The sequence below is a fragment of the Dreissena polymorpha genome, chromosome 10 (genome assembly GCF_020536995.1).
Source record: "Dreissena polymorpha isolate Duluth1 chromosome 10, UMN_Dpol_1.0, whole genome shotgun sequence".
Taxonomy (NCBI): Eukaryota; Metazoa; Mollusca; class Bivalvia; order Myida; family Dreissenidae; genus Dreissena; species Dreissena polymorpha.
In genome coordinates, this window is record NC_068364.1 from 18228456 (window position 1) to 18255694 (window position 27239).

Genomic DNA, 27239 nt, shown 5'->3' on the forward strand with positions numbered 1-27239 from the left:
ATGGAATAGAGAGCTTACCGAACCGTTGCAGTGTAGATCGTGATAGCGAACATGTTCCAGTAGTACCTAGTGTTAGACATTTTCATCAACCGTTGATGTATCTACCGGCGGGCGCTAGTGTTAAGAGCTTTCCTGATCAGCATCCTTTTTTGTACCATGTCACAAATCGGAACATTCTCAGATAGTGCAAGGGTCGGAACCGAGTGTAAGTTTTGAAACTATAGGCGAGTCTTCAAAAACTTCAAAATAGTTTCATTTAATTGTAATAAAATTGTGACTAGTACACTCGCCATAGCGGACATTTTTAAACGATATTATACGAGTGCAAGAAGATTGGCTATTTCAGTCTCAAATTGATCTTTTAAGCCACATGAAATCATAAACTCTGTTGGGAAAGGTACAGATTATAATGACCCAATATAGCCTACACAGCTTCCGCGAGGTTTTGGCGGGGTAGGTGTTTTATGGAAGAAAGAACTTGATCCAAAAGTGACCGTGCTTGATGACGGAGGAAACAGAATCCAATGCCTGCAACTTTCTAACTTCTAGGACATTATGGGGTTAGTCATAGTGTCTGTTTACATGCCCTGTCGAGGGTTGATGGTAATGTGACTGAGTTTTGCAACTGTGTGGACCGGTTAAGGGAAATTATTTTAAAATATAACACTGACACTTTTATCCTTTTGAGCGGCGACTTTAATGAAAAATTTGGAGGGGCTCATGGATCTAGAAGACTGATCTACTTGAAAGAACTGGTAAATGACTTTGACATTAAATTTGAGAATTCCGGTGAAACATACTAAGACCCTCGCGGCAATGAGTGTACCGAGATTGACTTTGTTCTGTACAACGTGCTGTCAGAACTATTCACTTCAAGAAAGGTCGTACTTAATGACCTGCTGACAAATACATCGGATCACTATCCTATTAAGGTTGAACTCTTGTGTAATTTTACTTTGAATGTAACGCCAGAAGAGAGCGTAATAAATGCTAGGGTGAACTGGAAAACTATTGAGAAGCATGTACTAGTATATTCCATTCGGGCCAAGGACGGTCTCGTACACCTAGAAACTGTAATTGGTGACGATAATGTCGAGGAGGTTGTTAAAGATTTCTGTGAGCTTCTGAGTGAATCTGCGTCAAATCTTGTCAGTAGGAAAAAACCGTTTCATTCTAAACCCAAGTTAAAGGTGTGGAACCCAGAAATTAAAGACAATGTCATGAACATGAAAAGTGCATACAAAGTTTGGAAGCGTGCGGGTAGACCTCGTGGAGAGAGTAGTTTGTTAATTGATAAGAACTTAGCTAAGAGGGCATTGCGATCTAGTATTAGGCAGGCAATTGCGAAAAAGGCTTTGAATTAAAGGGACTGTCAACCACGACGATGAAGAAAAGAAAAGTAGTAAAATACCGTATTTTTGACAATTATTAGTTAATATTGATTTATATATCACGACTGGTATATTAAATTGCTTGAAAAAAAGTTGTTAAGTTTTCAGTATATTTGGTTATACATTTTACTGGGTATGTCTACCAGGTAACTACCAGTTAACTATAAATAACGCAAGTAGATTGATCATCATCGTCACTTGGTAAACCCAGGAATGCAAATTGTGCATGCGTAGTGAATTGTAAATATTTTATATATAAAATGATCAATCTACTTCGTAATCTATATCGTTATGTTACCTATTTTCGCGATTTACTTTCGATTTTACATCGCGAAATTTTATAACCGAATATACTGAAAATATGAACTTTTTTGAAGTGATGTAATATACCAGTCGTGATATTTTAATCAATATAAACTAATAATTGTAAAAAATACGGTATTTTTGAACTTTTCTTGTTTCGTCAATCGTGGTTGACAGTCCCTTTAAAACAGAAGATCATTGAAAGCAGGAAATATGACTCTAGAACATTTCATAAGCTTGTGAATAGTCAACGTAACAAGCAGGGCAGGTTTTTTTTTACAAATCTATACGTAGGTAACCAACGGTAACAAGAAGATAAAATTTTATGTGGTTTTCATCATCATTTTCAAGCTCATGGGCGACAGGCCACCAATGACCTCTTCGACAATGTATATGATGAAATCGTGAATCTTGAATACGAACTGACAGTGAATATGAACCGTAATCAATATGTCCAACCTATAACTAATATTGAACTTGAAAACGCAGTTAAATACTGGTAAAACATTTATTGAACTGTGAAGACAGCACTCATCAGTTTCTTTTAAAAGTGGTATCCCATGTATTTGCTAGTGGATTGTTTCCTGCGGTTTTGAAGAGAGGTGTGGTGACTTCCATTTTTAGAAACACAGGTGAACCCAATGTGTCAGGGAACTACGGGGCATAACAATTCTTCCGGTGATTGGCAAGGTCATCGAAGCAATACTGCGTGATAGGATAGCACCAAAAATAAAGGACAGTCAAAATATATACCAACGGGGTTTCACTAAGAATTCTTCACCGCTAAATTCAGCTTTTATAGTAGAAGAACTGTATCGTGAATGTCATGACAATAGATCCGAAATGCATTTGATCTTTCTAGTTGCGAAATCTGCGTTCGATGTGGTGGACCACAAACACCTGATGCGACGACTGGGTCACATTGGAGTATCTGACAACCATTGGTCCCTAATTGATAGCTTCCATAGGGACTCTACTTGTGCAGTGAAGTGGAAGGGGCGCGTCTCAGCCGAGTTCAGTGTCCAGCAGGGCGTCAGACAGGGAGGAGTACTGAGCACCGACCTTTACAAGGTCTACATTAACCCGCTGCTTGATCGGCTACAAGAAGCCAGGGTGGGATCCACTATCGGTAACGTCAAATGCGCAGGCAGTGCTAGTGCGGATGATATATGCTAATGTGCCGAGACGGTCAATGAAGCTCAGGAACTGTTACATTTCATCCGAGTTCGCCAATATGGAGCGATACCTCTTACAACCTACAAAGAGCGTGCATATCCATGTTAGTCACCAACGTAAAAAAGGGCGCGTCTACTCCCCTCTTCATGAACAATGTGGAAATACCATCTGTGCAAAGGGCTATACAGTTCGGTATTATACGAACTGACTCTATGCTGAACAACCAAAAAGCTAATGTGGATGAAAATTTTAAAAAAGCAAGAAGAAAAGCAGATATTATATTCGGTAGTTTTTACAAAGGTCAAGCGAGGCTAAATGCACTGTCAATTATTCATCTTTGCAAATCTTATGTTCTTCCAGTGCTTTTATATGGATTGGAACTGTATTACCACCTGAACGAATTATTAGCTGTCTCGAGGCATTCCAAAGAAAGTTTGTTAAAGAAATCCTTAGATTACCAGATAACACAGCCAATCAGGGCTCGACACTAACGGTGGTCCGTTGACCCGGGGTCAGTAAAAAAGGGAGGACCAGTGAAACTAGAAGTTTTGTTGGTCCGTCGGACCAGTTAAAAATCCTGGCCAGCTTATTGTGAAATACTGGTGGAAAGCCGTTTTCATCAATAAAACGACTTTATATGTTCATAATAAACCGATAATTTCACATTATGTTTGGGCCGACTCGAGACCGGAATAAAAATAGCAACATATTAGAAATTCCAATTTTTCTAGATGCCCAGATGACAAAAACCTGTTGTCGGATCAAAACATTGATTTGCGTTCCGCAAATGTCTCCCGACTTCGCCGAGATCGATACACGAATGAACATAAAATTCAAAGCGTTCGGATCGAGAAATGAATAAATTGGTATTTATTATTTTGAAAAAGCAGCAATAATCAGCATTCAATCGATCTTAGTTCCATCAAAATATACTTTGTTTACCGTGCAAGTTAACACTGGAGGGCGCCGAATAATGTTTTGATATTGCCAGAGAGTAAACGTGCGTATTTATAAGTTACACGTTTTCCCGATGTGGAATTTTATTCCGAGGATGGTTGAATCACCCCCTAAAAAGCCTAAATCCAATGAAGAAAAGCTCGAAGTCCAGAGAAAATATGACAAAGACAAGAGAAAGCGAAAATTAATTTCTGGATTCATGGATTAAAGAATTCGAGTGTGTTGAATACGATTGTACCAAAAAACACATGACATGCAAAATTTGTGTGAAGTATCGATACTGTGTCGAGGCCCGTGCTGATGAATATGGACATTCGTATGTAACAGGCTGTGTAACATTTAAAAAGCCTTCTCTGCAAGCACATCAAAATTCTGATGCTCGTCAACAAAGTGTAGCAAAAGAAAATGCTAAAAAAGTAAGGAAGAAGCTAAGCCTTCTAAGGTCGTGAAAATGCTGAATACTGCTGCTTTCCCCAAAATGACTTATTTGTTCAAGAATGCACATTACCTGGCAAAAGCTGGTCGACCATATTCTGACTTTAAGTCATTATGCCTTTTGGACAAATCTAAAGGCATTGACATAGGCGACACGTACTCGACTGACAAATATTGCCAAAAATTCATCAAGGCTATCGCAGACACAGAGCGGGTCGAACAAGAGGACATCATTTGTTCTAGCCCATTCAGATCAATAATCAGTGATGGATCTACAGACACCTCCTGCAAAGAGGCAGAGATTGTACTGCTAAAATCATCTCTTCAATGCAAGGTAATTTCAGCAAAAATTATAATAGTTCCGTTCTCATGTCAATATATAACATGCAATAATCTGAAAAAGTGGCTTATTTGGAAGCACTAACTGCATTCAAAAATACAATATCAAACACAGTAAAATTGTGTGTCAGTTCATGATTGGAATTTATAAAAAGTTCAATCCCCACTCGCACTCTTAGCACCGGTTTAAGCGGTATTTTATTATTCTATTATAAAAATATTGGCTTGTCGAACATTGATAGAAATTCAAGCTCTTATGAGGCAATTATTTACATTTACCTCTTTAAGGTGAACACCCATTTTATGGGGATAAAAAACGTTACAAAGGCAGATGGGGAACATATCACCAAAGGGATCAGGAACTGTTTAACGGATTGATTTGGTGAAGAGTGGAAGGGGAGGGTTGTAGCCATGGAAACGGATGGCGCCTCTGTTATCACTGGGAACAAGTCAGGGGTTGTCGAACGTGTAAGACAATACACAAACCGGCCTTTCATTTTCACCATCCATTGTTCAGCTCACAGGTTAGTTAAGAAATAATAATTATATCTGCTATATTTTACCAGTTGTAGAAATATACATTTACAATAATTTAAGTTACATATAAGGATTGTCACAGGTCATGTTAGATTAAAATATAACTATGATAATGTCTTTTATTTTCCATCTGCTTAAAGTATTATTGCATTCAACAAGAGTGATATTCGTAATGGATACATATAATTTGGCTAGCCTTTATTCCTACCGGTACTTGTTATTATATATTGCAGACAGGGGCATCTTGCATGGACTCTTGCTAGAGCTTGCTTATAAGGATGGGCTTAAGGACATTAAAGCCATGACCCCACAGAAGCGTGACGCCTTACTGCTCAATTTGTATCTTTTTTACAAGTAAGTACTTCTTGTGTAATTCTTCTTGCTGAGTTCTACAATAGTAAGGATGATTGAATTTGCTTAACTCTTATTCATATTCAAAAAGGCATCACATTTTTGGTAGCAGTTCTTAATCTATTTTTTCTACACCTTGAGTCCTATTAGTATAAACAACCTTATCTAAGTTCAAATATAGTTCCTTTTTGCAGGGTTTTAAATATTAGCTTGAATTTAAATTTCAGGTACAGTCCACTCAATAGAGCAAACTTAAAGGCATCTTTACAGACGTTGGATCTAAAGATGAAAATTCCAAACAGAGTTGGAGGGACAAGGTGGCTGCCTCACACGAAGAAGGCCATCGACCATGTTTTGTATGGGTACAATGCCATCATTCAGCATCAAGAACAGGTTAGATCGTATAGAGGGCTAGTTGTAGCAGTTAGCTTACATGTATGCTTTGCTTTTTTGCACGCAAGCTTCATGTGCGTTATACTAATGAGTATTATTCTTACTGCCTGATATTCTTGCCACTTGATTTGTTTGTTGTCTAGTTACAACATTGAAATACTATTGAAAAAAAATTCTCATAACAGTCAGAGCCATTTCATCTTTTTATTTATATGTTTTGTATATTCAAATTTTGACAGATACAGAATCCATCAGATGCAGCACATAGAAAAGACTCGGCTGCAAAGGGAAACAAATTCCTTAAACTTTTAAAGGATTCAAATGTAACATTCTGGTTACATGCACTCATGGACATTGTCTCAGCATTATCTCAGGTTTCAGAGGCAATTCAGGTGAAAAACATCAGCCTTGCAGATGTCTGGAATGAAATCCTGTCCGCCATAAGCATTTGGAAAAATTACAAATCAAGGTATTAATAAAGCCATACAAAATTAAAATCATTAATCACATCAAATTTCTTAATGCAGTTTTACTTTTCTATACCATGTAAGTGGTAGTAAGAATTACATTCTTGTATTTCTCTGCATTCTGTCTGCTTATACCCGTGTAACTGTTAACCTCTCTACTAATACTGATGTTAGTCTCGACATTGTCACATTATGAAACAAGTTGTAAGCTATAAAACATAGTAGAGCTATGTATATAAATGCATGACATGGATCTGAATGCTTCTAAACACAACTTATTTTATTTAAAAAAAGCAAAACCAAGAAGCCGACAATGTCTAACTAACAAATTAGAATTAGCATGCTAGCATGGTTTTAGTAAGCGTTTGCTTTGCTTGTCTATTTTAAAAGCATGCTTTATGTTGTATTCCTAACAATGCTAATGCTTGTGCTTTTTCATGTTTTCCTTTAATATTATGATAACAAAACAGTTCAGGGCCCTACTTGAGGAAGTGGTATAATTCACAAGAAGACGATGCAGTGTGCAAGCTAGAGGGTACCAGGAAAGAGTTTATATCAGCAATTATTCATGCAATTGAACTTCGGTTTGCTGGTGACCTTTACCTCTTTCAGGGGAGCCACTTCATGAGCTTTAAGAACTGGCCAACATGTATCGATAACGAACCAGGTAGTCTGTAGCCAATTTATTTCTAATGAGCATCATCTGTGGGCGAGGTTCAATATATCTTTATGAACTGTATTAATGTGCATTGTAAAACCCCACAAAATAACAAAAAGTGCAGTGTCGGTGTCTCCATATATATTTTGATATAGTGACTTTAAAAAAATACTTAAACCTTTACCACATAAATACATTTTTTACGCATTTGTAATCCCTTATCAAAAGTTTAATTGAATTAAACACTTTTTTTACTAGATTCAATTTTTAAAGGCGTCATTTCCAACCCTAAAATACTGATGAGCAGCAAACAGCATACAACCTGAACAGACTGCAAGTTAATAGCAGGCTGTTCTGGTTTTATGCTGTTTGCACATTTTCACTTTGCCTCTGAGTGGGAAAGGGTTAAGTTAAATAAAATGATATTATGATTAAATATTTTTTCCAGACTTTGGAGATGAAGCAGTTGCAAAAATTGCTAGGATCTGTGAACCCGCATTGGTTGCACAGAATGAGGAAATCGACATAGCATCAATAGAAATTGAATGGGTGCGATTCAAGAGAGAAATTTATAACAGGTAAGATTTAGATAAACGAATTGAAATGTTATTCTTAATGCATGATATGAAAACACATATTCTTCTCCACTCTTACACTTTACTGAACTTTAAATCTGCTTGCCATCTGATATGATATCATTATGTATGAAATATATTAAATTTTCAGGAAGCATTGTGATGATTATGTTAGAAAGATGTCTTGGTGTGAGCAGTGGGAGAAGCATGAGAAGTACCCAGGTCTATTCAGTCTAGTCAATCTTCTACTGTCAATCCCCTCTAGCTCGGTGGATGCTGACCGATGATTTTCTAGGTATAAATTAATGTTTAATGTATAAATGATAAACACTTTTCACCACAGACACTTAAGTTTATATTAGAAATCCAGTTATTGTATATATTTAATTTTGTCCTAGTACTACTTTCAATTTCTTTTAGTCAGAATAAAGCTGGTTAAGAATGACTGGAGGTTTTGTCTAGGTGAGAGCTCTTTAAGTGATCTGATGCTAATCTACTCAGAGTCTGAAAGTGTGGGGAAGTATGACCCAATAGATGCAGTGAATTGGTGGAACTTTGCTGGGAAAAGGTCACGAAGTCCATACTACAATGATAAAAAAGGTATCTTATTGTCTTTATTTCATTGAGTTACCACCCAAAAATGGACCCGAATCAACCATTACATTTCCTTGACATAACCTGTGCTTACAAAGGATCCACTCCTCAGATTATCTTACTGAGTATATTACAGAGAAAAGACATCAAATGATTACATATAAACATGAGCATTATAAGTCAAGGAGCCTGAATTTTAACTAAATCTTTACAAAGTCATTCACCTTGCAAACTGCATGATGCCGATCTTTCAGTTGTTTGTTTTCCTAATATTTTATTTAATTTTTCATAGCATGCCGTAATTCATGAGTACGTGTGTGATGCAGCAAAAGAGGATGTCTTCATGGTTGCTGAAATTATTTAGGAGGATGAAATGCAACATGAGCAGGAACCCAGTACAGAGGACTCCGAGCCTGAAGATTGTGACTGTGACTTTTACGGACAGGATTTAACTTTGTTACAAAACAGAGCATATAAGCTGATGATGGATCATGGTTAAAATCGAAAAATAAGTGTTCCAATAGAAAGATTTGATTGTGTTGTAAACTAAAGATGGTAGTTAATTAAAGACTAAAGTACAAAAATTGTTTTCTGGTTGAATGAAATAGTGTTTAGCCTATGTGCTAGAATTATGTTATTGTACCATGTGTACAATGAATATAAAATTAATACAGTATAGTTTTCTTTTTATAAATGCACAATGCATTGTGGATAGTCTTGAAAGTAGGTAAAAAAAGTAAGTGTCAAGCCCTGCCAATGCGGCAATATATCTTCTATCCGGACTTCTACCGATCGAAGCACAAATTCACATACAGGCGCTGATCTTCTTACTTACTGTAATAAATATGTACGCAAGATTAAAACAGTATTGAGCGAGCGCTACTTGAACGTCAGATTAGCTTTAAATCAGTTGACAGCTCATCTTGGCTTACGCAAATACGGAATGCAATGTGGAAGTACGATTTGGGGACTGTTGCTGACCTTGCTGACGACACACCCACGAAGGGAAGATGGAAGAAACGTGTGCAAAATGCGGTTCATAGCTACTGGAGTATTCAAATAGACAGCTTAACACCCTTATATTCCACATTGTTTTTCTTGAGACAAGATAAGTACATTCCAGGCAAGATTCTCCCTATGCTCTCGTTGGAATATACTGCCAGAGAGTCAGAACCGTTAAAAACAAAGATACGGTTACTCACAGGGACGTATATGCTTCAAACGAAACGTAAGAACTTTAATCAATTTGATATTTACCCAACATGTCAGATTTGCTGTGAAGAAAACGAAACAGCAAAACATTTTGTGCTCAAGTGTAGTGCCCTTCAGAGTGTTACACAGCCAATTATGGTCGACATAGAGCGTCAGTGGGAGGTGATAACAGAGACTTCATTTAACACTCTACTTATAGACGAACAGCTATATATATACTCATCAACAGTTGGCCAACTTTAAAGACTTTCCTGAAAACCCATTTGTTTACAGAATATCACGAGTTTGAGAAGCATTGTGGACGTTTGCTTTACGGTCTGGACAGGGCACGTCGGTTGCTCCTAGTGACCGAAGCAAGGCAGCGACCATCCCGTACCAAACATACAAAAATGAACACAGGGCATAGGTCTTAACTAAACAGGCAATAGCGTTTATTGAATATTTATAGTCAGGGCAATATAACCCTAATGCATTTATAGAAGCACTCTCCGTCCTTCAGAAAATAAACTTTATTTTTTTATTTTTTTTTATTTTAACAACTAATGAAAACCCGCACGTACAGTACTAAATCACATATATTCGCGATTAGTAAATGCACTATTATATTCTTATAAAAGTTGGCCGACTTAAGGTGTGAACAGTGTGAACGTGTAATATTGATTTTTCATATTCGGTGGTAGATTATTCACTGTCTACAAACGATTGTTTGGTTCCTCTACAAAGGAGGTTAAAGAAGAATACAGAATACATGGCCGGCCGTGCAATTGGTGTTACACAAATCTTCGCTGCAACAGGACTTGCACATTGGAACAGGGCGACTATGTTCAATGACACTACACTGGAAGTTATTAATCCATATGAGTTAACAATACATATCTGTATATTTATCAAGTAAATAAATAAATCGTATGGACTTGCCTTTGGGCAGGGGAATTTGACTTATGGTAAACAATAAATATCATTAAAAAGATGTACGGCGTATATAATTGAAGTAAGGCTGTGTTACTAACAACAAACTGGCAAATATTCATAGCCTATTTGGCTTTCAGGAACGATGTTCAGACAAGATGACCTCGTACATTATACATGCGTGATTTTATAATTAAACTTTTTTTATCTTATGACATAATACTTCACCAATATTTTTTTTTTATCACCAGTCAAATATGTGGCATTTATCGATAGGTTTGCATTCATATATTTCACTTACATTCGTGTTATTTTTTTATCTTTATAGTATTAACCCATTAATGCCTAGCGTCTAGAAAAAAGGCGTTGGCAAACAGCGTAGACCCAGATGAGACGCCGCATGATACTAGTGTTTCTTATCCCTAAATGTTAAATAAGCACGTGCACTATTAGTTATTATGTTGGGGGCCGTTTCATAAACGATCGTACGACAAATTTAACTTACGAGAGAATTTTGTTATCTTAATAAGTAGACGAACTAGCTGTCCATGCTCGTCAAATATATACGGCGCTTGAGATGCCAATGCTATTAATTAAGTGCTGAAAATTTATAATCATATGATATGGACTTAAACAATTATGTATCTTCGAAAAATGTCTCGTATCGTAAAAGTGTACTACGATGTTTACTGAAACGGTCCCTTGGTCAGTACAAAAGGCCTATAGAAAACCGCCGACTGCGTCTTTGTTTATTTCCCAAACAAACAACGAAAATCCAATATTCTATGTATTACGAAACACAAACTTTAGATAAGCACGTGTCGTCTGTCAAAACAATGATTGTGCATGTCAGCAAACATATCAAAGTAATTCTCTTATATGATATCGGAAACGGGACTTGCTTTAAACATTTACACTTACGATATTTTTTTCATAAGATTTGCTGAAAACAAATTAGAACCAAACAAACGTACACAGACAACACAACATATAACTATTAATGACACATTAAATTAAACAAGAAATATCTTTAAAAAAGATGTACGGCGTTGATTGTGGTTGGAGTTGGTGAAAGGTAAAGAGTTAAATGAATGAGATCAAAGATAGCGAATGTCTTTTTCTATGCAGTTCTTAGCTGCATCACACGCAGTACAGGATGTTATGCGGAGTTTTCGCGGCTTATTTTACATTATTACATATTGCTGATCTTTAACCTATAGATACAAAACAGAAAACCAAAAGAAGAATGGAAGTGAAATTAATACATACGAGTCAACCGGCCACGCGCGAAGTATACGTACATATTTTAAATATTTATACGCGCGTTCTTCGAACAAATCGTTTTAGTGGTTTGTCGGGCGTTGCCATTTGATTCGATTATTAACAGTATCGAGAATCATCGCGCTCATGCTTAAAAAATTAGTCAATATGGTGGAATAATTCTTGTTAAATTAATCAAAAATAATATTTATCACGGGGTCACTTAGTGCATTTCAAGGATTTAGCATGGTGTCCGCTCTCTAATTGAAGTAGTTTTCATCTGATCTGTAACAAACTTGATAAGAAGTTGTATCAAGACAATATCTAGGTCAAGTTCGAATATGGGTCATGCCGGGTCAAAAACTAGGTCACGGGGTCACTTCAATGCATTTCAATGATTTAGCATGGTGTCCGCTCTCTAGTTAATGTGGCTTTCTGATTAATTTTGATATTCTAAGACATTTTTATGCCCCCGAAGGAGGGCATATAGTGATCGGACTGTCCGTCCGTCTATCCGTCTGTCTGTCCGCCACACTTTGCGTTTAGATTTCGAAAAATGCTCATAACTTCTATGTCGCTTCTGATAGCAATTTCATATTTGGCATGCATGTGTATATGGACAAGGCCTTTCCATACGCACACAAAGAAATTTGACCCCTGTGACCTTAACCTTGAACTTAGGGTCCGCGTTTAGGTTTCGAAATTTGCGTTTAGGTTTCGAAAAAAGCTCATAACTTCTACCAAGCGTTTATAGGGGGCATAAGTCATCCTATGAAGACAGCTCTTGTTGTTTAAATGCTTACGCTGACAATGAAACCACATTGAAAAACAATCCGGATTTGAATGGCGGACAATTTTGGTACATTTCAGCTGCTGGATACGACGCAATTTTTGATATTTTTATACATTTTTATGCAAAAGAACGTGCGTATCAGGGACTCTCGATTGGTTTGGGACATGCGTCCTTTTTCAAATGTATGCGTACAAATACGCATAATTAAGCGTTTCCGAGAGCCCTGTAGATCTTTCTTAAGTTTCAACATCGTTTGACTTTATACAAGTTAGACTATCATTACGTAATTGATAACTTATCTGTCCCATATATCGTAAATTATTTGCATTTATTACAAGTCACCATAAAGTAAGCCATCATTACTTTGTTGACACTTCTTCAAATTTAAATATAAAAATCTCGTTGAATGCACAAATGAAAAATTGCTGACCATCGTACAAATCCCTGGGGTCACATACATACATCATGACGCTGATGACCGCTACCATCGGGCGGCGTGACTTGACATGCACGTATCACCATGCCACCTTAACGGCGTTTTAAAGGCTAACTGCGGCTGTATGACGTTTAGGTCTTGTTTTGACAGTATATGAGCTACTTAACCCATAGGCTAAAAAATGAGAACAAATCAAACATCAATCACAAAAAATAATTGTTTTGGCAAAGACAGGGTTTTTTTGGGTTGTGGGGGATGGGGCCTTTAGCCCTTATGTGGGGGAAATTTTACGCGCGATTTTCTACTTTGGGGGAAAAATACTTACTCTCTCATTATAACATTTGTACATGTTTGCACTATATTCATTGCTTTTTTTCATAATTTAGTACGTTTGACAAGATTAAAGTAAAAAAGAATTGAGATATTATAATCATGAGACATATCTCTCTATTAAAAAAAATTTAAAAGATTTGTTAGAACGAATATTCGGAAAACGTTATGCTCGTTCGTATGATTGTAAAATCATGTATTTTCTCATAAATAAAATGCCATAACAAACGACTATTTTTGATCCGCTATTTATAATGTAAATGCCCGGTATACAATATATACCGAACTGAGAAATAGCTGATGTTGTGTGTTAGTTCGATTTCTCCGCGATGCGGCTATGTGATATCTTATTAAAACTTAACAGCAGTCTTGGCCAAACATGGCCGGACCGACGGACATGTCCTGTAAAATTGTGTAAGGTCCGGCCTGTCTGTCAATTTGAAATTTACAGGACCGATTGTCCGGTAAAAAAAACAAAACGAATTCATTGGTTTGTATAGGTTTGTTTATGACTCAGAAAGTTTTCTGAGGTGCAAAAAGAGCAATAACGTCTTTATACACGTGCTTTTCCGTACCAACGCTCTTTCTGCTGACGGAATTTTCCGAGGGCACCTGATTGGTTCATTTATGTGCATCTTACGAATGCGGGTCCGGACGGTCCAAATCCATGACGGCCTAGTCGCTTAACAAAATAATCATAAATCTGATAATTACAATTTAAATGATGCATATATCAATTTGTGTGGTTTTAATAGCAAAAGTAATGTATAATAATGATTATTGTCATTCAAACCGTTATTATCTTGGCAATAAATGTCCATGCGTGAAACAGGCCGGTTGTCATTTATCGAGGCCGTTGTCGGTTTATGGCCCTATTTCTATTCGTACACGATTCGGATTGATTTGCTTCAAGCATTTGGACATGAACTATATTTTTCAATACTCCGCCCTTCTTAGTACAGAGTTCACTATTTAGTGACGTCATTGGACTGTACAAACATTTGACGTCGTTTTCATTCATAAATATTTTGCAAATTACGTCACTTTCATTGAGAACAACACTCATAAAAACTAAATGACGTCACATGTGTTAATTTTTCTGAAAAGCTGACATGCTATAAATGTTTTCTTAATTACGTTTCTTAACAAACAAATTCTTAGCAGGCGTGGTCATGCCACTTATCACCAAATATAGAATTTGTTGTTTCATTACATTTATATACGTGCTACATTTTTTACATGTCTTTAAGAGCGGGATTTAAGCATGTGCATTTTACTGCAATATTTTCTTTATTTATTCGGAACAATTTTCGAAACATTAAGCTCCGCCCATAATTTATTGCAGAATAACCCACACTTTATTTCCTTCTTTGTCTATAGAAAACAAGTCGCGTGTCGTTTTAGAATCAATATCAGTAGATATTGGCGCCGAATTCATGGGTGCGTTCGGTGAGGTCCTAGCTTAGTCGTGACCGATCTGCATCGTTCGTAGTACAGTCGCAGTAGATTCTTACACATCGTAGTGAAGTCGCGACCCTATTCGCAAGACTTCAACCGAACCCCACGATTCGTCGTAACTCAATCGTACCACTGTCGTAACTGAATCGCAGACTGTCACGAGTCTTCCCGATTCAATAAATGTGAGAAATCGTAGCGAATCGTGGGCTTGTTTTCGTAGTGGAATAGGGCCATAAACGTGTTTAAAATTTGACCAAGACCTCCAAGACTGAATTAAATCGCAGTTGACTCGTAACAGTGTCGTAGTGCGTTCTTGGGCGTCGTAATGGAATCTTAGGTAATTCGTGACTCAATCGGGGAATCGGTGATCACGCTTTCTGTCTACGAATCATTTACGACTTTGTCAAGACTCTCAAGAGTTAACCCCTATTGAGTTGCGAGCCCGCTAAGATTCTCGCGATTTAGTTACGAAACAGTTACGATTTTGTAAAGAATGATAAAGAAATAATATTTTTCCGTCATGTTTTGTTGTCGAATAACCCACAGTAAGGAGTATAGATGCGTAGGAATTAAATCACGAATGTGGAGCACGAGAGCTTTGATAAAACGAATCTATACTCCTTACTGTGGGTTTTTCGAAAACAAGCCAACATAGAAAAATATTATTTCTATTCTTACACGATTCGGATTGATTTGCTTCAAGCTTTTGGACGTGAACTATATTTTTCAATACTCCGCCCTTCTTAGTACAAAGTTCACAATTTAGTGACGTCATTGAATTGTACAAACATTTGACGTCGTTTTCATTCATAAATATTTTGCAAATTACGTCACTTTCATTGAAACTCATAGAAACTAAATGACGTCACATGTGTTAATTCTTCTGAAAAGCTGACATGCTATAAATGTTTTCTTAATTACGTTTCTTAACAAACAAATTCTTAGCAGGCGTGGTTATGCCACTTATCACCAAATATAGAATTTGTTGTTTCATTACACTTATATACGTGCTACATTTTTTACATGTCTTTAAGAGCGGGATTTAAGCACGTGCATTTTACTGCAATATTTTCTTTATTTATTCGGAACAATTTTCGAAACATTAAGCTCCGCCCATAATTTATTGCAGAATAACCCACACTTTATTTCCTTCTTTGTCCATAGAAAACAAGTCGCGTGCCGTGTTAGAATCAATATCAGTAGATATTGGCGCCAAATTCATGGGTGCGTTCGGTGAGGTCCTAGCTTAGTCGTGACCGATCTGCATCGTTCGTAGTACAGTCGCAGTAGATTCTTACACATCGTAGTGAAGTCGCGACCCTATTCGCAAGACTTCAACCGAACCCCACGATTCGTCGTAACTCAATCGTACCACTGTCGTAACTGAATCGCAGACTGTCACGAGTCTTCCCGATTCCATAAGTGTGAGAAATCGTAGCGAATCGTGGGCTTGTTTTCGTAGTGGAATAGGGCCATTAGTCTTTGCATCGTATCTTTGCATCGTATCAGTGTTCTAGCTGGCGAATCAGCACCCCTGAACAAAAACGAACAACAACTCATCTACTGCATCTTAACCTTTCCGACCAGTTTCACAATACTAGGTTACATTACACTAAATCATTGTGTATCCCTCCGTGGTCCATCCGAAAGTAGTGCCTATTTCTAAAGAGTTCCTTTTCTCTTCTTGAATATAAGCCATTTAACAATGTGAGACATGTCTTTTGTGGTTATTTGTAATATCCTGTATGTGTCTGGAGTACTTTGATGCCTTGGATTGGAAGCTAACTAAAAAGATGGACTTTTGAGGGTGTGTTTTCTATTGTGTGGGGCTTTTGTCGAAATTAGGATTCCGAAACACGTTTTTCTACGGTGGGTTCATTCGACAGCGATTTACTTTCTTAGAAGTTGCGAGACGGTATGTTTTTGATTGCAATTATTGGAAGAGGACAGATCCATCTTTAAAATGATACCAGGTTCGGAAAAATTGATACGTCGAAAAGGCAAGAAAAATGCTGTGAAAGTTGTCAGTTTTATAATGGGACCCTATGGGAATCGGAATTAGTGTAATATAACCTACTACCGCTGTTGCTATTTTTAGATATCACGTGACGCGTCGAATTTCAGAACGAGGCTGAACGTGTATAGATGGCGGAGCATATCGATGATTATAATCCAGTTGATTTTTATGCCCCCCTTCGAAGAAGAGGGGGTATATTGTTTTGCTCAGTCGGTCCGTCCGTATGTACGTCCGTCTCTATGTCCGTCCGTCCACCAGATGGTTTCCGGATGATAACTCAAGAACGCTTAGGCCTAGAATCATGAAACTTCATAGGTACATTGATCATGACTCGCAGATGACCCCTATTGATTTTGAGGTCACTAGGTCAAAGGTCAAGGTCACGGTGACCCGAAATAGTAAAATTGTTTCCGGATGATAACTCAAGAACGCTTATGCCTTGGATCATGAAACTTCATAGGTACATTGATCATGAATCGCAGATGAACCCTATTGATTTTTAGGTCACTAGGTCAAAGGTCAAGGTCACGGTGACCCGAAATAGTAAATGGTTTCCGGATGATAACTCAATGACGCTTAGGCCTAGGATCATGAAACTTCATAGGTACATTGATCACGACTCGCAAATGACCCCTATTGATTTTCAGGTCACTAGGTCAAAGGTCAACGTCACGGTGATCCGAAACAGTAAAATGGTTTCCGGATGATAACTCAAGAACGCTTATGCCTAGGATCATGAAACTTTATAGGTACATTGATAATGACTCGCAGATGACCCGTATTAATTTTCAGGTCACTAGATCAAAGGTCAAGGTCACGGTGACTCGAAACAGTAAAATGGTTTCCGGATGATAACTCTTGAATGCTTACAACTAGGATCATGAAACTAAATAGGTTCATTGATCATGACTGGCAGATGACCCCTATTAATTTTCAGGTCACTAGGTCAAAGGACAATGTCACAGTGACTCGAAACAGTAAAATGGTTTCCTGATGATAACTCAAGAATAATTAGGCCTAGGATCATGAAACTTCATAGGTGCATTGATCATGATTGGCAGATGACCCCTATTGATTTTCAGGTCACTAGGTCAAAGGTCAAGGTCACAGTGACAAAAAACATATTCACACAATGGCTGCCACTACAACTGACAGCCCATATGGGGCATGCATGTTTTACAAACAGCCCTTGTTATTTATTACATTCGGGATTTTAATGAGCACTGACACTGGTTACAATTTCGGCAAACATATGCATAAATGGATGTGTTGTTTAGTCAATAAATTGATGAGTGGTTATGAAATAAACATTCTTACACCTAGGTCATATTTCAAAGCCATAGTATATTGTACCACTAGTGTATACACGTATATACATTTTATTTAATCTTGATTCAAATTCAAAATACCCATTGTCATAAGAGCAAATGTGATCTGAAGAATAAACATTGATAATTGCACAAAACAAAGTTATTAAAAAGTCGTATAATAAAAACGTTTTTATATACCTTTAATTCTCAAAGGTATGTTTGTTGGTCTGTAATATTTTTCAGGAACGATCGAACGTGTAAAATGTGTGTTGACTAAATCATAAGAAAAAGCAATAGAAAAAGCAAAGCAAGTGAACTATTTAAATGTTGTGTCATTATTCGTTTAACTTTAATAAATGTTCTTTAACAGTGAAAGACAATATTGAAGAATTCTTTTATACAGGTGAAAAAACAAACGTGGAGCAAACTGAACTGTCTATGCATATACTTGATTTCTCTTTAAACATGATTATGAGTGATAAATATATGTCACATCATGTCAAAAGTCTCTCCTGTGTGTGTGTGTGTGTGTGTGTCTTTATTTTTCGGAAACATTCTTTAACATTGTTGTGGTCAATGAAAAAGCTTGTTTTAATTGTGTTCTTCCATATACTTACGAACATTCTTTATAAGACTATATGTTATGACGGAATTTTATTTTAGCGGTACCCGCTAAATAGGTTTCGTGTTTAGCATAAAAGCTTATAAATATTTCAAATGTATTTATAAGTATTAAGCACTTAATTATGTATCAAAAAATTCTTTCACAAGGAAAATCGTTCCTACGCTAATTTTGACAAGGCGGGCATTTGTTCATACGTTGTTTTAACTACCCGGACATTCATTCCCACGCTATTTAGACATCCCGGACAATCGTTCCAACATTATTTTGACAGACCGGATATATATACTCCTACATAGTTTTAACGCCCAGATTTCTGCAAGATTTGGCAAATTACAGATCTCAGTGTAAGTCGATATATTCGATTATGTTTTAACGTTATCATTCTCATGATCGCGATAAAATCTTACAATAATATAAAGTATAACATAAAATGTGAGAAAATATGATTTTTTAATAACGACATATAAAAAAACCGGATAAAATGCCCAGAGTCTCATAGTTTTTTGATAAAATGTGATAATAATGACCGGGATAGCAATTATTCAGGAAAGAATCTCCGGGCTGTCCAAATAACGAAGGACGAATGTCCGGGCTGTCAAAATTATGTAGGAACCATTATCCGCATTGTCAAAAAACGAAGACACGATTGTTCAGGTTGTCAAAAAACATAGTAACAAATGTCCGCCTGTGTGAAAAATTGGCTAGGTCTGTAAGGACGAATGTCGAGCATTCACTGTATTATTATAATTAAACTGGCTAATATTTATACAGTATTTAGTTTGAGTATTTGGCGTTACATTAGTCTTAGAAATGACTACGTAATACTTCTACCACAATAAGACATTGGGGTACCATACATGGTGTTCAATGACCAGGCATCTACCACGGGTGGTTTATGACGCCATGCTGTTATTTAGTATTTGTAACTTGGCACTGTAAATGATCATAACGAGATAATGGGTTTATCCGGAACACAGGGGCTATTAAACCACAGATGTATCAATAAACAAGATAGATCTTTATTCAAACAGCGCGATAAAAAAAGCTATAACAAAGCGTGTCAAATGTGTGAAAGAATGAAAAAAAAACAAGTAGGGGCCTACTTTAATCAAGACAATTTATTTAATGTCTTGACAATATATGTGAAGTGCATATTTTTAACTTATTCTGACAATGCCATATTTTGTTTTCTAAGTCGTTACATCGTCAAATGTTCAAAAGAGTGAAAGGTTGAAATCAGATGCGGCGTTGCTTTTTTTTTTTTAAATCAGATTTTATTTTCAGGTCCTACCGGCCCCTTCACGAAGTCTTTATGGTCCGACCTGCCCCTGTGACCTTTCAGGGGAAAAAGATTAATTTTGAGCCAAAGTGGGTCAAATTTACCCCGGCTTCCCGGGTATTCGCCAAAGATATAATTTAGATCCAAATATACCAGTGCACGGTGGCCAATGAGACCTTAACGTGCACTGGTAGTTGACAATTCAAAGACAAATTCTTGTCTGTACGCAGCTCCACAAAAGGAGTGCAAGCAAGCAACTCTGCCTTTATGGCCCCTCTCGCTGTCACCGGCCGTCGTCTTCGTCCCCGAGACAGTTTCCCCAGTGCGTTGAGCGTACTGAGTACCGCTGTCCCGGGGTCCCTCTATAAGGCCACCCCCTCGAAGTTCCAGGCACGCTTCATTACCTCTCCAGGAAAGAAGCCTGTTCTGGTCCGCCCCGTATTTCCTCCACACTGGTGGTCTTGCTGTCCCACTATACCCGTCCCTCTACAGACGGGACCTCTGGCAGGTCTGGGTCAGCGAGCTCTCGACGATAGACAGCGGGTGACAAGTCCGCTGCATCTTGGAGAAGACAGCAATCCCAGCAGTGCGGAAGACGTCCGGCTCGAGGGTGACGGAATCAGCTGGATTTGCTGAGCCATCCGCAGAAGATCAGGCCACCACAGTCGATCTTCAGCAGGCGGCTCCTGGCCTCGGTCGCGACGAGCACGCTCCAGCAGTATGATGCGGCGTTGCGCTGGTATATTGGAAATTTATACACGTTCAGCCTCGTTCTGGAGTTCTACAAGTCACGTGACTTTGCGCTCTTATCAATTTTGGCCTATTGTGAAAAGGGTCTGTTTAGATACGTACTAGTGATGTGCGGTAAAAATGCCAGAGGTAAAAATGCCATAGGCAAAATGCCAGAGGTAAAAATGCCAGGGGTAAATATGCCAGACGTAAAGTGGTAAAAATGCCATAGGTAAAAATGTCAGAGGTAAAAATGCCAGATGCTTTATAGTAAAATAGAGTTTTGGGCAATATTTTTAAGGATATTTAGAACCGGTATTGATGGAATAACATTCTATGTTTATGTTACTTATTACATTTTTTTACTAATTGAACATGCTATATTTATTCTAAATTTAGACTGTAATTTAGTTTTTTTCCCGTAATTTATTCATTATGTTTAATGAGCAATAGGATAATTAATATTGGATATATTAGATAGAGTCAATAACATTGACTTATTTGCATACCCCTCAATGTCTTGAAAAAAAATGTATAAACTTTCAGCTAGCAATAAAGGTCGACAAGAAATGCAAGAACAAACCAAGACACATTTGCATCTTTAATTTCGGATCTCTAGATTTACTGAGAGCGCGCGCTTTCGGTAATAGTACCAAAAGCGATATGCAGTTAGATATTATATACAAAATTTCAGTGGTGGGAAAAAATTAACTCTCTAATAAATCTTTATATTATCGGCTCTAAGTTTAAATGCTTTAATACAGAAATAAGCTAGACGTATCAATACATATTTTCTGGTCTCATTTAATAATAAATGTAAACATAATCACCATCAAAACCCTGCTTGTTTGTCACATTGCTTTAATAATTTATTGTCCTCAAAAATCAAATGATTCAATTCCAACAATAAAAAATTAACAGCTTTTAAAAGGAATATAACATGTTCAATTAAAAAAATGTTTCCGTAACGTAAGCAATAAAATGTAATTCCTACAATACTCAACATCCTGAAAAAAAATTGCTCAAAACTCTATTTTACTAAATAACATCTGGCATTTTTACCAATGGCTTTTTACCTCTGGCATTTTACCAATTTACTTCTGGCATTTTATCCTCTGGCATTTTTACCTATGGCATTTTTAATATGCTTTTAATATGTACAGCTAAGATAAAACAGATATTAGGTTAAAAGATATGTGATGCTTTTGCTGTACCAATTTAGATGATTTCGTAATTCATGTTTAATGAAAAGTATGAATGTAGACAGTTCTGAAATTGAGTTATTTTTATGTATGAGGTATCGCTGGGAAATTGCTTATGTTTATTGTTATCCATCTAATTTAAAAACTGATTTCATCAGTGTGAAATTCTCATAAAGCATTTTTGTTAACACGTGGCAGAGACATAAGTGCAATATTCGACAGTTGTTGTTAGTTTCGCGCATGGGTCACTAGACTGTACATTATTTAATGAAAGTGAATTGAAGTTTACGAGTTTTTGATGAATAAGGATTTTTGTTCCTATTTAAAATATAAGTGCTCACGTGTTATATGTGATTTTTATCCACCGTCAGTCCGCCGATTTTTAGCCGCGTTTATTAGCGAACGACAACTCTTCTTAAGTTAACCAGATTGTGCTTTTCGAAGTTACTTACCTTGTATATGTTTACGTTAAATACTAAGAAAACGTTTTTCAAAAACACAAGAAGATTATTGAAGGTTAAAATCGTTGGAATGCTATCATTATAACAATAGTATGTTCAAAAATCGGCCCATATTGTGTTATTTTAATAATTTTATTACCGACTACCCGATAGTCATCATTTTCCATGAATAAATTTCATAAAAAAATATATAAAGTGTAGGAATTTCATTTCAGTGTCACATCGTAAGAGATCTATATATAAACTGTTTCATGCATCTGAAACGAATGTGCACTTTGTGAGCATGTTTAGTGGGCGCCTACTACTGCTTCAATGAAAACATCGTGAAGTTTGCACAGCTTTCTCCCAACTTTTTCCCACCCACCTTATTTTATAATTTAAATGTGTTATTCACCTATATGCGATTAATAATCAAAGACTAACATCTAAAATGTATGTATTTTTCTCTGTTCCGAAGCTGCTTTCATTGTAAATATAATGATGGAAATATGTGTTTTATGATTGTATCCTAGCAATTGGCTTCGGTTAAGCTTTTACTTGTAAGATGCTTTAATTGCTTTTAGATTGTTGCACTTTTTTAGGTCGGATGAGTTGATCTAGTCATATTGTGTAATTACGTTGTTTGTACATGTGTTCATTAAAACATCAGTAAAATGCATCATTAGTATCGCGTAAGCTTAATTTCATATTAGATACGAAATAAAAGCTTTGCGATACTTATAACTGGTTTTATGTTATTCTAACTTCTCCTCATCATTCTCCTCCTCCTCGTCGTCATCATCATCATCATCATCATCATCATCATCATCATCATCATCATCATCATCATCATCATCATCGTCGTCGTCGTCGTCGTCATCGTGGTCGTCGTCGTCCTCGTCGTCATCATCATGATCATGATCATCATGATCATCATCATCATGATCATCATGATCATCATCATCATCATCATCATCATCATCTTTATCATCATTTTAAGTCCCAGTCTCAATATGATGCCGATGGAGCCACGGTGCGTGATCCGGGATCTACCGGGATGAACCGGGGCTCTACCGGGATGAACCGGGGCTTCACCGGGGACGACCGGGACGAACCGGAGGCAACCGGGGCTCCACCGGGAAAGTATTAAAACCGGCAGTCACCGGGAAGGACCGGCAACGACCGATGCGGCACCGGGAACAACCGGGACGTCACCGTGAACAACCGAGACGGCACCGTAGCTCCACCGGGGCCCATGCAGACCCGGCAGAGCTACGGCACATCTCGTTTAATGCTGGCAGAGTCCCGGTATAGTTACGGTACATCAGTAAATCGGCGCTCTGCCGGGACGCCACCGGCATTCACTGGGGCTCCGCCGGGGCATTACCGGCGACGATCAGGGTTAAATCGGGGCGTTGCCGTAGCTCTACCGGCGAAGTTACGGTACACCGGGGCTCTGCCGGGACGCTTTCGGCTTTCACCGGGGCTCCATCGGGGCATTACCGGCGACAGCCGGGGCTTTGCCGGGGCTTCACCGGGATAAACCATAGCTAGTCCGGGGTTTACCGGGACTCTGCCGGGTTGTTTACCGGCTTCAACCAGGGCGGCTTCGGGAAATAGTGTGACCGCGTTAAAAAATTTCTACGAATCATCCCGGTTTTCGCCGGTCGACCGGCGTTAGCAAACCGGGATGGACCGGGCTCTACCGGCAATAATGAGACTTGGGCTTTAATCGTCGTTATCTCAACATCATCACCGTAATCATTATCATCACCGCCGCATTCACAATCATCATTATCTTCTTCTTCATCGTCACCCTCGCAAACGTCATCATAAGCAGTAGCAGATGCAAAAGCACAAGACCAGCAACAAAACCGTCAACCACATCAGCATTAGCTATAAAATTACAAGCCCTAAAATTATTTTGAAAGACCGCATTTCTGATATTGTATAAGCGATCTATCGAGGTTAACACACGTGTTGAAAATGTACTTACCACTATCTAAATCCAAACTTACGTATTATTCACTGGACTGCGGATCAATAGACGATTAATTGCATCTATCAATCGTAACACTTCGTCCATCTCCGGAGTCTCCGTAAATAGTGGTTTATGCAATAAAAAGCCGGTCGGGTCCAGAATGTTGCATCTATTGTATGGACGTTTCCGGAGATAGTCGATGTATTACGGTAGGTATCAACTGTACACATACCGTGACGTCAATACATCAGTACGACTTGTTTACGCGTGTGTGAATATCAGAGTTTATTTACAGGTAATCGCTGCGTCTTCACGACTAACTTATGTGCTGATCGCAAAGTGCACTTGTTTACGCAACGCTAGTGTCTATTTTTATATTAGGATATCCGGAAACTGGGAAAGCATCAAATAGCATGCTACTTTTGTAGACAATGCAATTTTTGGCGTTAACTTGTTGATTTTTTTAAAGATCATAGTGCTTTCAATGCCCGGAAAGAACAACCTTTGTATTATCATTGATATTTACAAAAGTATGAACGTTATAATATTGACAACTTTCGTGAGAAACGAAAAGGGCCCTTGATATATCCGTAAAGAACGACAACCATTTTTATTATCATTTTAAATTCATCTGAATAAGAGTGTTATACACATTTATTACTGACGTAATATGTACGCGCTTATTGATTAATTTAAATTTTAAATTGTACGTTATTATACCCCCGTTTTCAAGTAAAGTTTTTTTTTCTTTAACGGAATCACAGTTTAAGTCTGTTTGTCTGTCTGTCATCTGTCTGTCTGTCATCTGTCCGTCTGTCTGTCTGTATGTCTATATGTGTGTCTGTGTGTCTGTCTGTCTGCCTGTCTGTCTGTCTGTTGACATATACTGTTCCACCAGAGATAACAAAAATAACATTCCACATTCCAACAGACAGGCATTGTTCCTAATGACATTCCACATTCCAACAGACAGGCATTGTTTCTAATAACATTCCACATTCCAACAGACAGGCATTGTTCCTAACGACATTCCGCGTCCGGGAGGACTATGTTTAGTCACTGTTGTGAAATATGCAAGTTATTTATATTTTATTCAAGTGAAAGTAATGAAAAATTGGAACGACAACACACAAAATCTAGTAGGTTTAGGAATACATTACCACAAACTCTCTAACAATTTAGAATATGGTCATGGAATACGTTTTCAAACGGCACAGTGTCTTTGGCAGTGCTTTCTTTAAAGTGATTGCATTTAATCGGTATTGTTTTTCAAACATATATTTAAAACAGGACAGGTGCATTGATGTCCTGACCAGCCCCTTTTAAGTTATTATAATAACCTAATTATATAGCACCATACAAGTTATGTGTTTGTTATAAACTATATTTAAATTTAGACAGAGTAAGAAAAATTTACGGAAACCAGACAGATGAACATACACAACTGTTTTCCTCTGTACACTGTTACAAATGCTCACAATATCAGGCCTTCATTTAAACTGTGTCGAGTAGCACTGACTTGTAAGTGTCGACAGGTCATGTGAACTTGTTACAGGGGCGTAAATAACCTCCAAACATTGGGGAGGCGGACGCACGGTCCCGGCTCTGAAAAGAATAACATTGTTAATGTAATAAATTTTGAGTTAAATATTAATGACCATTATAAAGCAACAATACGAGTGTTATTTGTATTTTTTTTCTAAATTTCGTTTGTATTTAGATCGACGTTAGGTTCATGAAAAGTAAGAACGGTCGCAAATTGAAAGTTAATACTAATATACATACCTCATCGTAGTGGAGACATGTGAACGAATCAAACCAACTTGATTTGGAATGAAGGCTGTTCTGGCGTTTTCTTCCCAAATGTACGCTTAGGAAAAGCAAAACTTCGAGGCTGATTAGGAATACTCATTTTGAACATTAAACAATTACATATATGATATTGTTTCAATAATTTCTAATCAAATAATAACTGTTATACTAAGAGAACAAAATATTTTCAATCAAATTAATGTTTTCACGCGTATATTAACTCAAAATTGTTTTAAGTGGCAGTTACCTTTGAATTAAAGCGATCAATTAAAATTAAAAGAAAAGACTGTCCTTAATCAAAACACCGACAGTGCAATCACGGAAAAGAACAATAAAACAACTAACGTAATGACATTTACCCGGGCCCCTGGTTTATGACACCTAACAAGGGATATTGACACATCACTATTGGCAACCTCGGAGCAGACGGAGAGGGGACACATGGCTTCTGCATTGACGGCGCGTGATTACAAAAATACTGGTTTTGGGGCGGCGATTTTGGGGGATTTTACGTTTTATTTATATAACGATGACTAGCCGAAATATTGGGGAGGCGGCCGCCTCCCCTGCCTCCCCATTACATACGCCCCTGTGTTATTCGTTCGATTTCAACCAAAATAGCTTGGGGTATTTATCAACGAACGTAGCTCAGGTATATAGATCCATCCCGGTGAAGGCCGAAAATGAATCCGAGTGTTTGGATTTCGATTATCTTAGGTTTCGCGATATTTTGTAAGTTAGAAATGGTGTTTGTGATTGACTTTACTGTTTTTTAACTCATAAACAACTTATAAACAGTTCTGTATTTAACTTTTGTCTTTAGTTTGGACATTTAATGAAAGCTTGAAAGCTCATCTTTCATTTACCTCACTCATTTTCAGACAGTGAGTGTATTTCAAAATACATGTTTCTGATAGATGTTGTCAAAGGTCAGTCCGTACTTCTGTACCAGGGTGCAGGATAACGTGACTTTGTGGGGTTAACAATTGAATGTCAATGGACGTACACACACCCGTATGTGTTGCTTTTCTTCGAATAACTTTTTCAAACATTTTTGCTTAAGAGTTTAAACTAGTGCATAATTATAAAAGACATTTATTATGCTGCTTACGGCAATGTAAAATACATCAGAATATCATCATTTAATAAGCCTATGTTCTTGGCCAAAAATTCGATGTGTAAGGCATTCGTGTACACGGTTATGCTGTATGCAACATGAAATTTTGGCACCCTGTTGACAGTTTAGACATATTCAATGATTTATTCTTAA

At 37.4% G+C, this 27239-nt stretch overlaps 2 protein-coding genes and 1 long non-coding RNA gene across 3 annotated transcripts in view; all 3 read left to right on the plus strand.

Annotated features, from left to right (window-relative positions):
• The first annotated feature begins 4896 nt into the window (after positions 1–4896).
• LOC127848952 (uncharacterized) lies at positions 4897–6358 on the plus strand. Its single transcript, XM_052381677.1, has 4 exons — positions 4897–5129; positions 5404–5492; positions 5717–5882; positions 6122–6358. Exons 1-4 carry the CDS (start codon positions 5013–5015, stop codon positions 6356–6358), a joined length of 609 nt encoding a protein of 202 aa, XP_052237637.1. The 5' UTR covers positions 4897–5012.
• Positions 6359–6897: 539 nt separating this feature from the next.
• On the plus strand, positions 6898–8658 carry LOC127847371 (uncharacterized). Its single transcript, XR_008033945.1, has 5 exons — positions 6898–7016; positions 7456–7585; positions 7734–7877; positions 8084–8182; positions 8469–8658. It is a non-coding gene; the product is annotated as an uncharacterized LOC127847371 (long non-coding RNA).
• Positions 8659–26616: 17958 nt separating this feature from the next.
• Positions 26617–27239, plus strand: part of LOC127846976 (uncharacterized) — a 31514-nt gene continuing 30891 nt past the window's right edge. Inside the window, exon 1 of the mRNA XM_052378451.1 lies at positions 26617–26701. Coding sequence (XP_052234411.1) covers positions 26653–26701 — 49 coding nt within the window. The 5' untranslated portion in view covers positions 26617–26652. The remainder of the gene's footprint in view (positions 26702–27239) is intronic.

What these genes read in the sequence shown, in the direction of transcription:
- LOC127848952 (XM_052381677.1), top strand. Translation starts at nt 5,013, where the DNA reads ATGGAAACGGATGGCGCCTCTGTTATCACTGGGAACAAGTCAGGGGTT. An exon ending in AATTTGTATCTTTTTTACAA is followed by an intron (nt 5,493 to 5,716) that starts GTAAGTACTTCT and finishes TTTAAATTTCAG; the next exon opens with GTACAGTCCACTCAATAGAG. An exon ending in TCATTCAGCATCAAGAACAG is followed by an intron (nt 5,883 to 6,121) that starts GTTAGATCGTAT and finishes AAATTTTGACAG; the next exon opens with ATACAGAATCCATCAGATGC.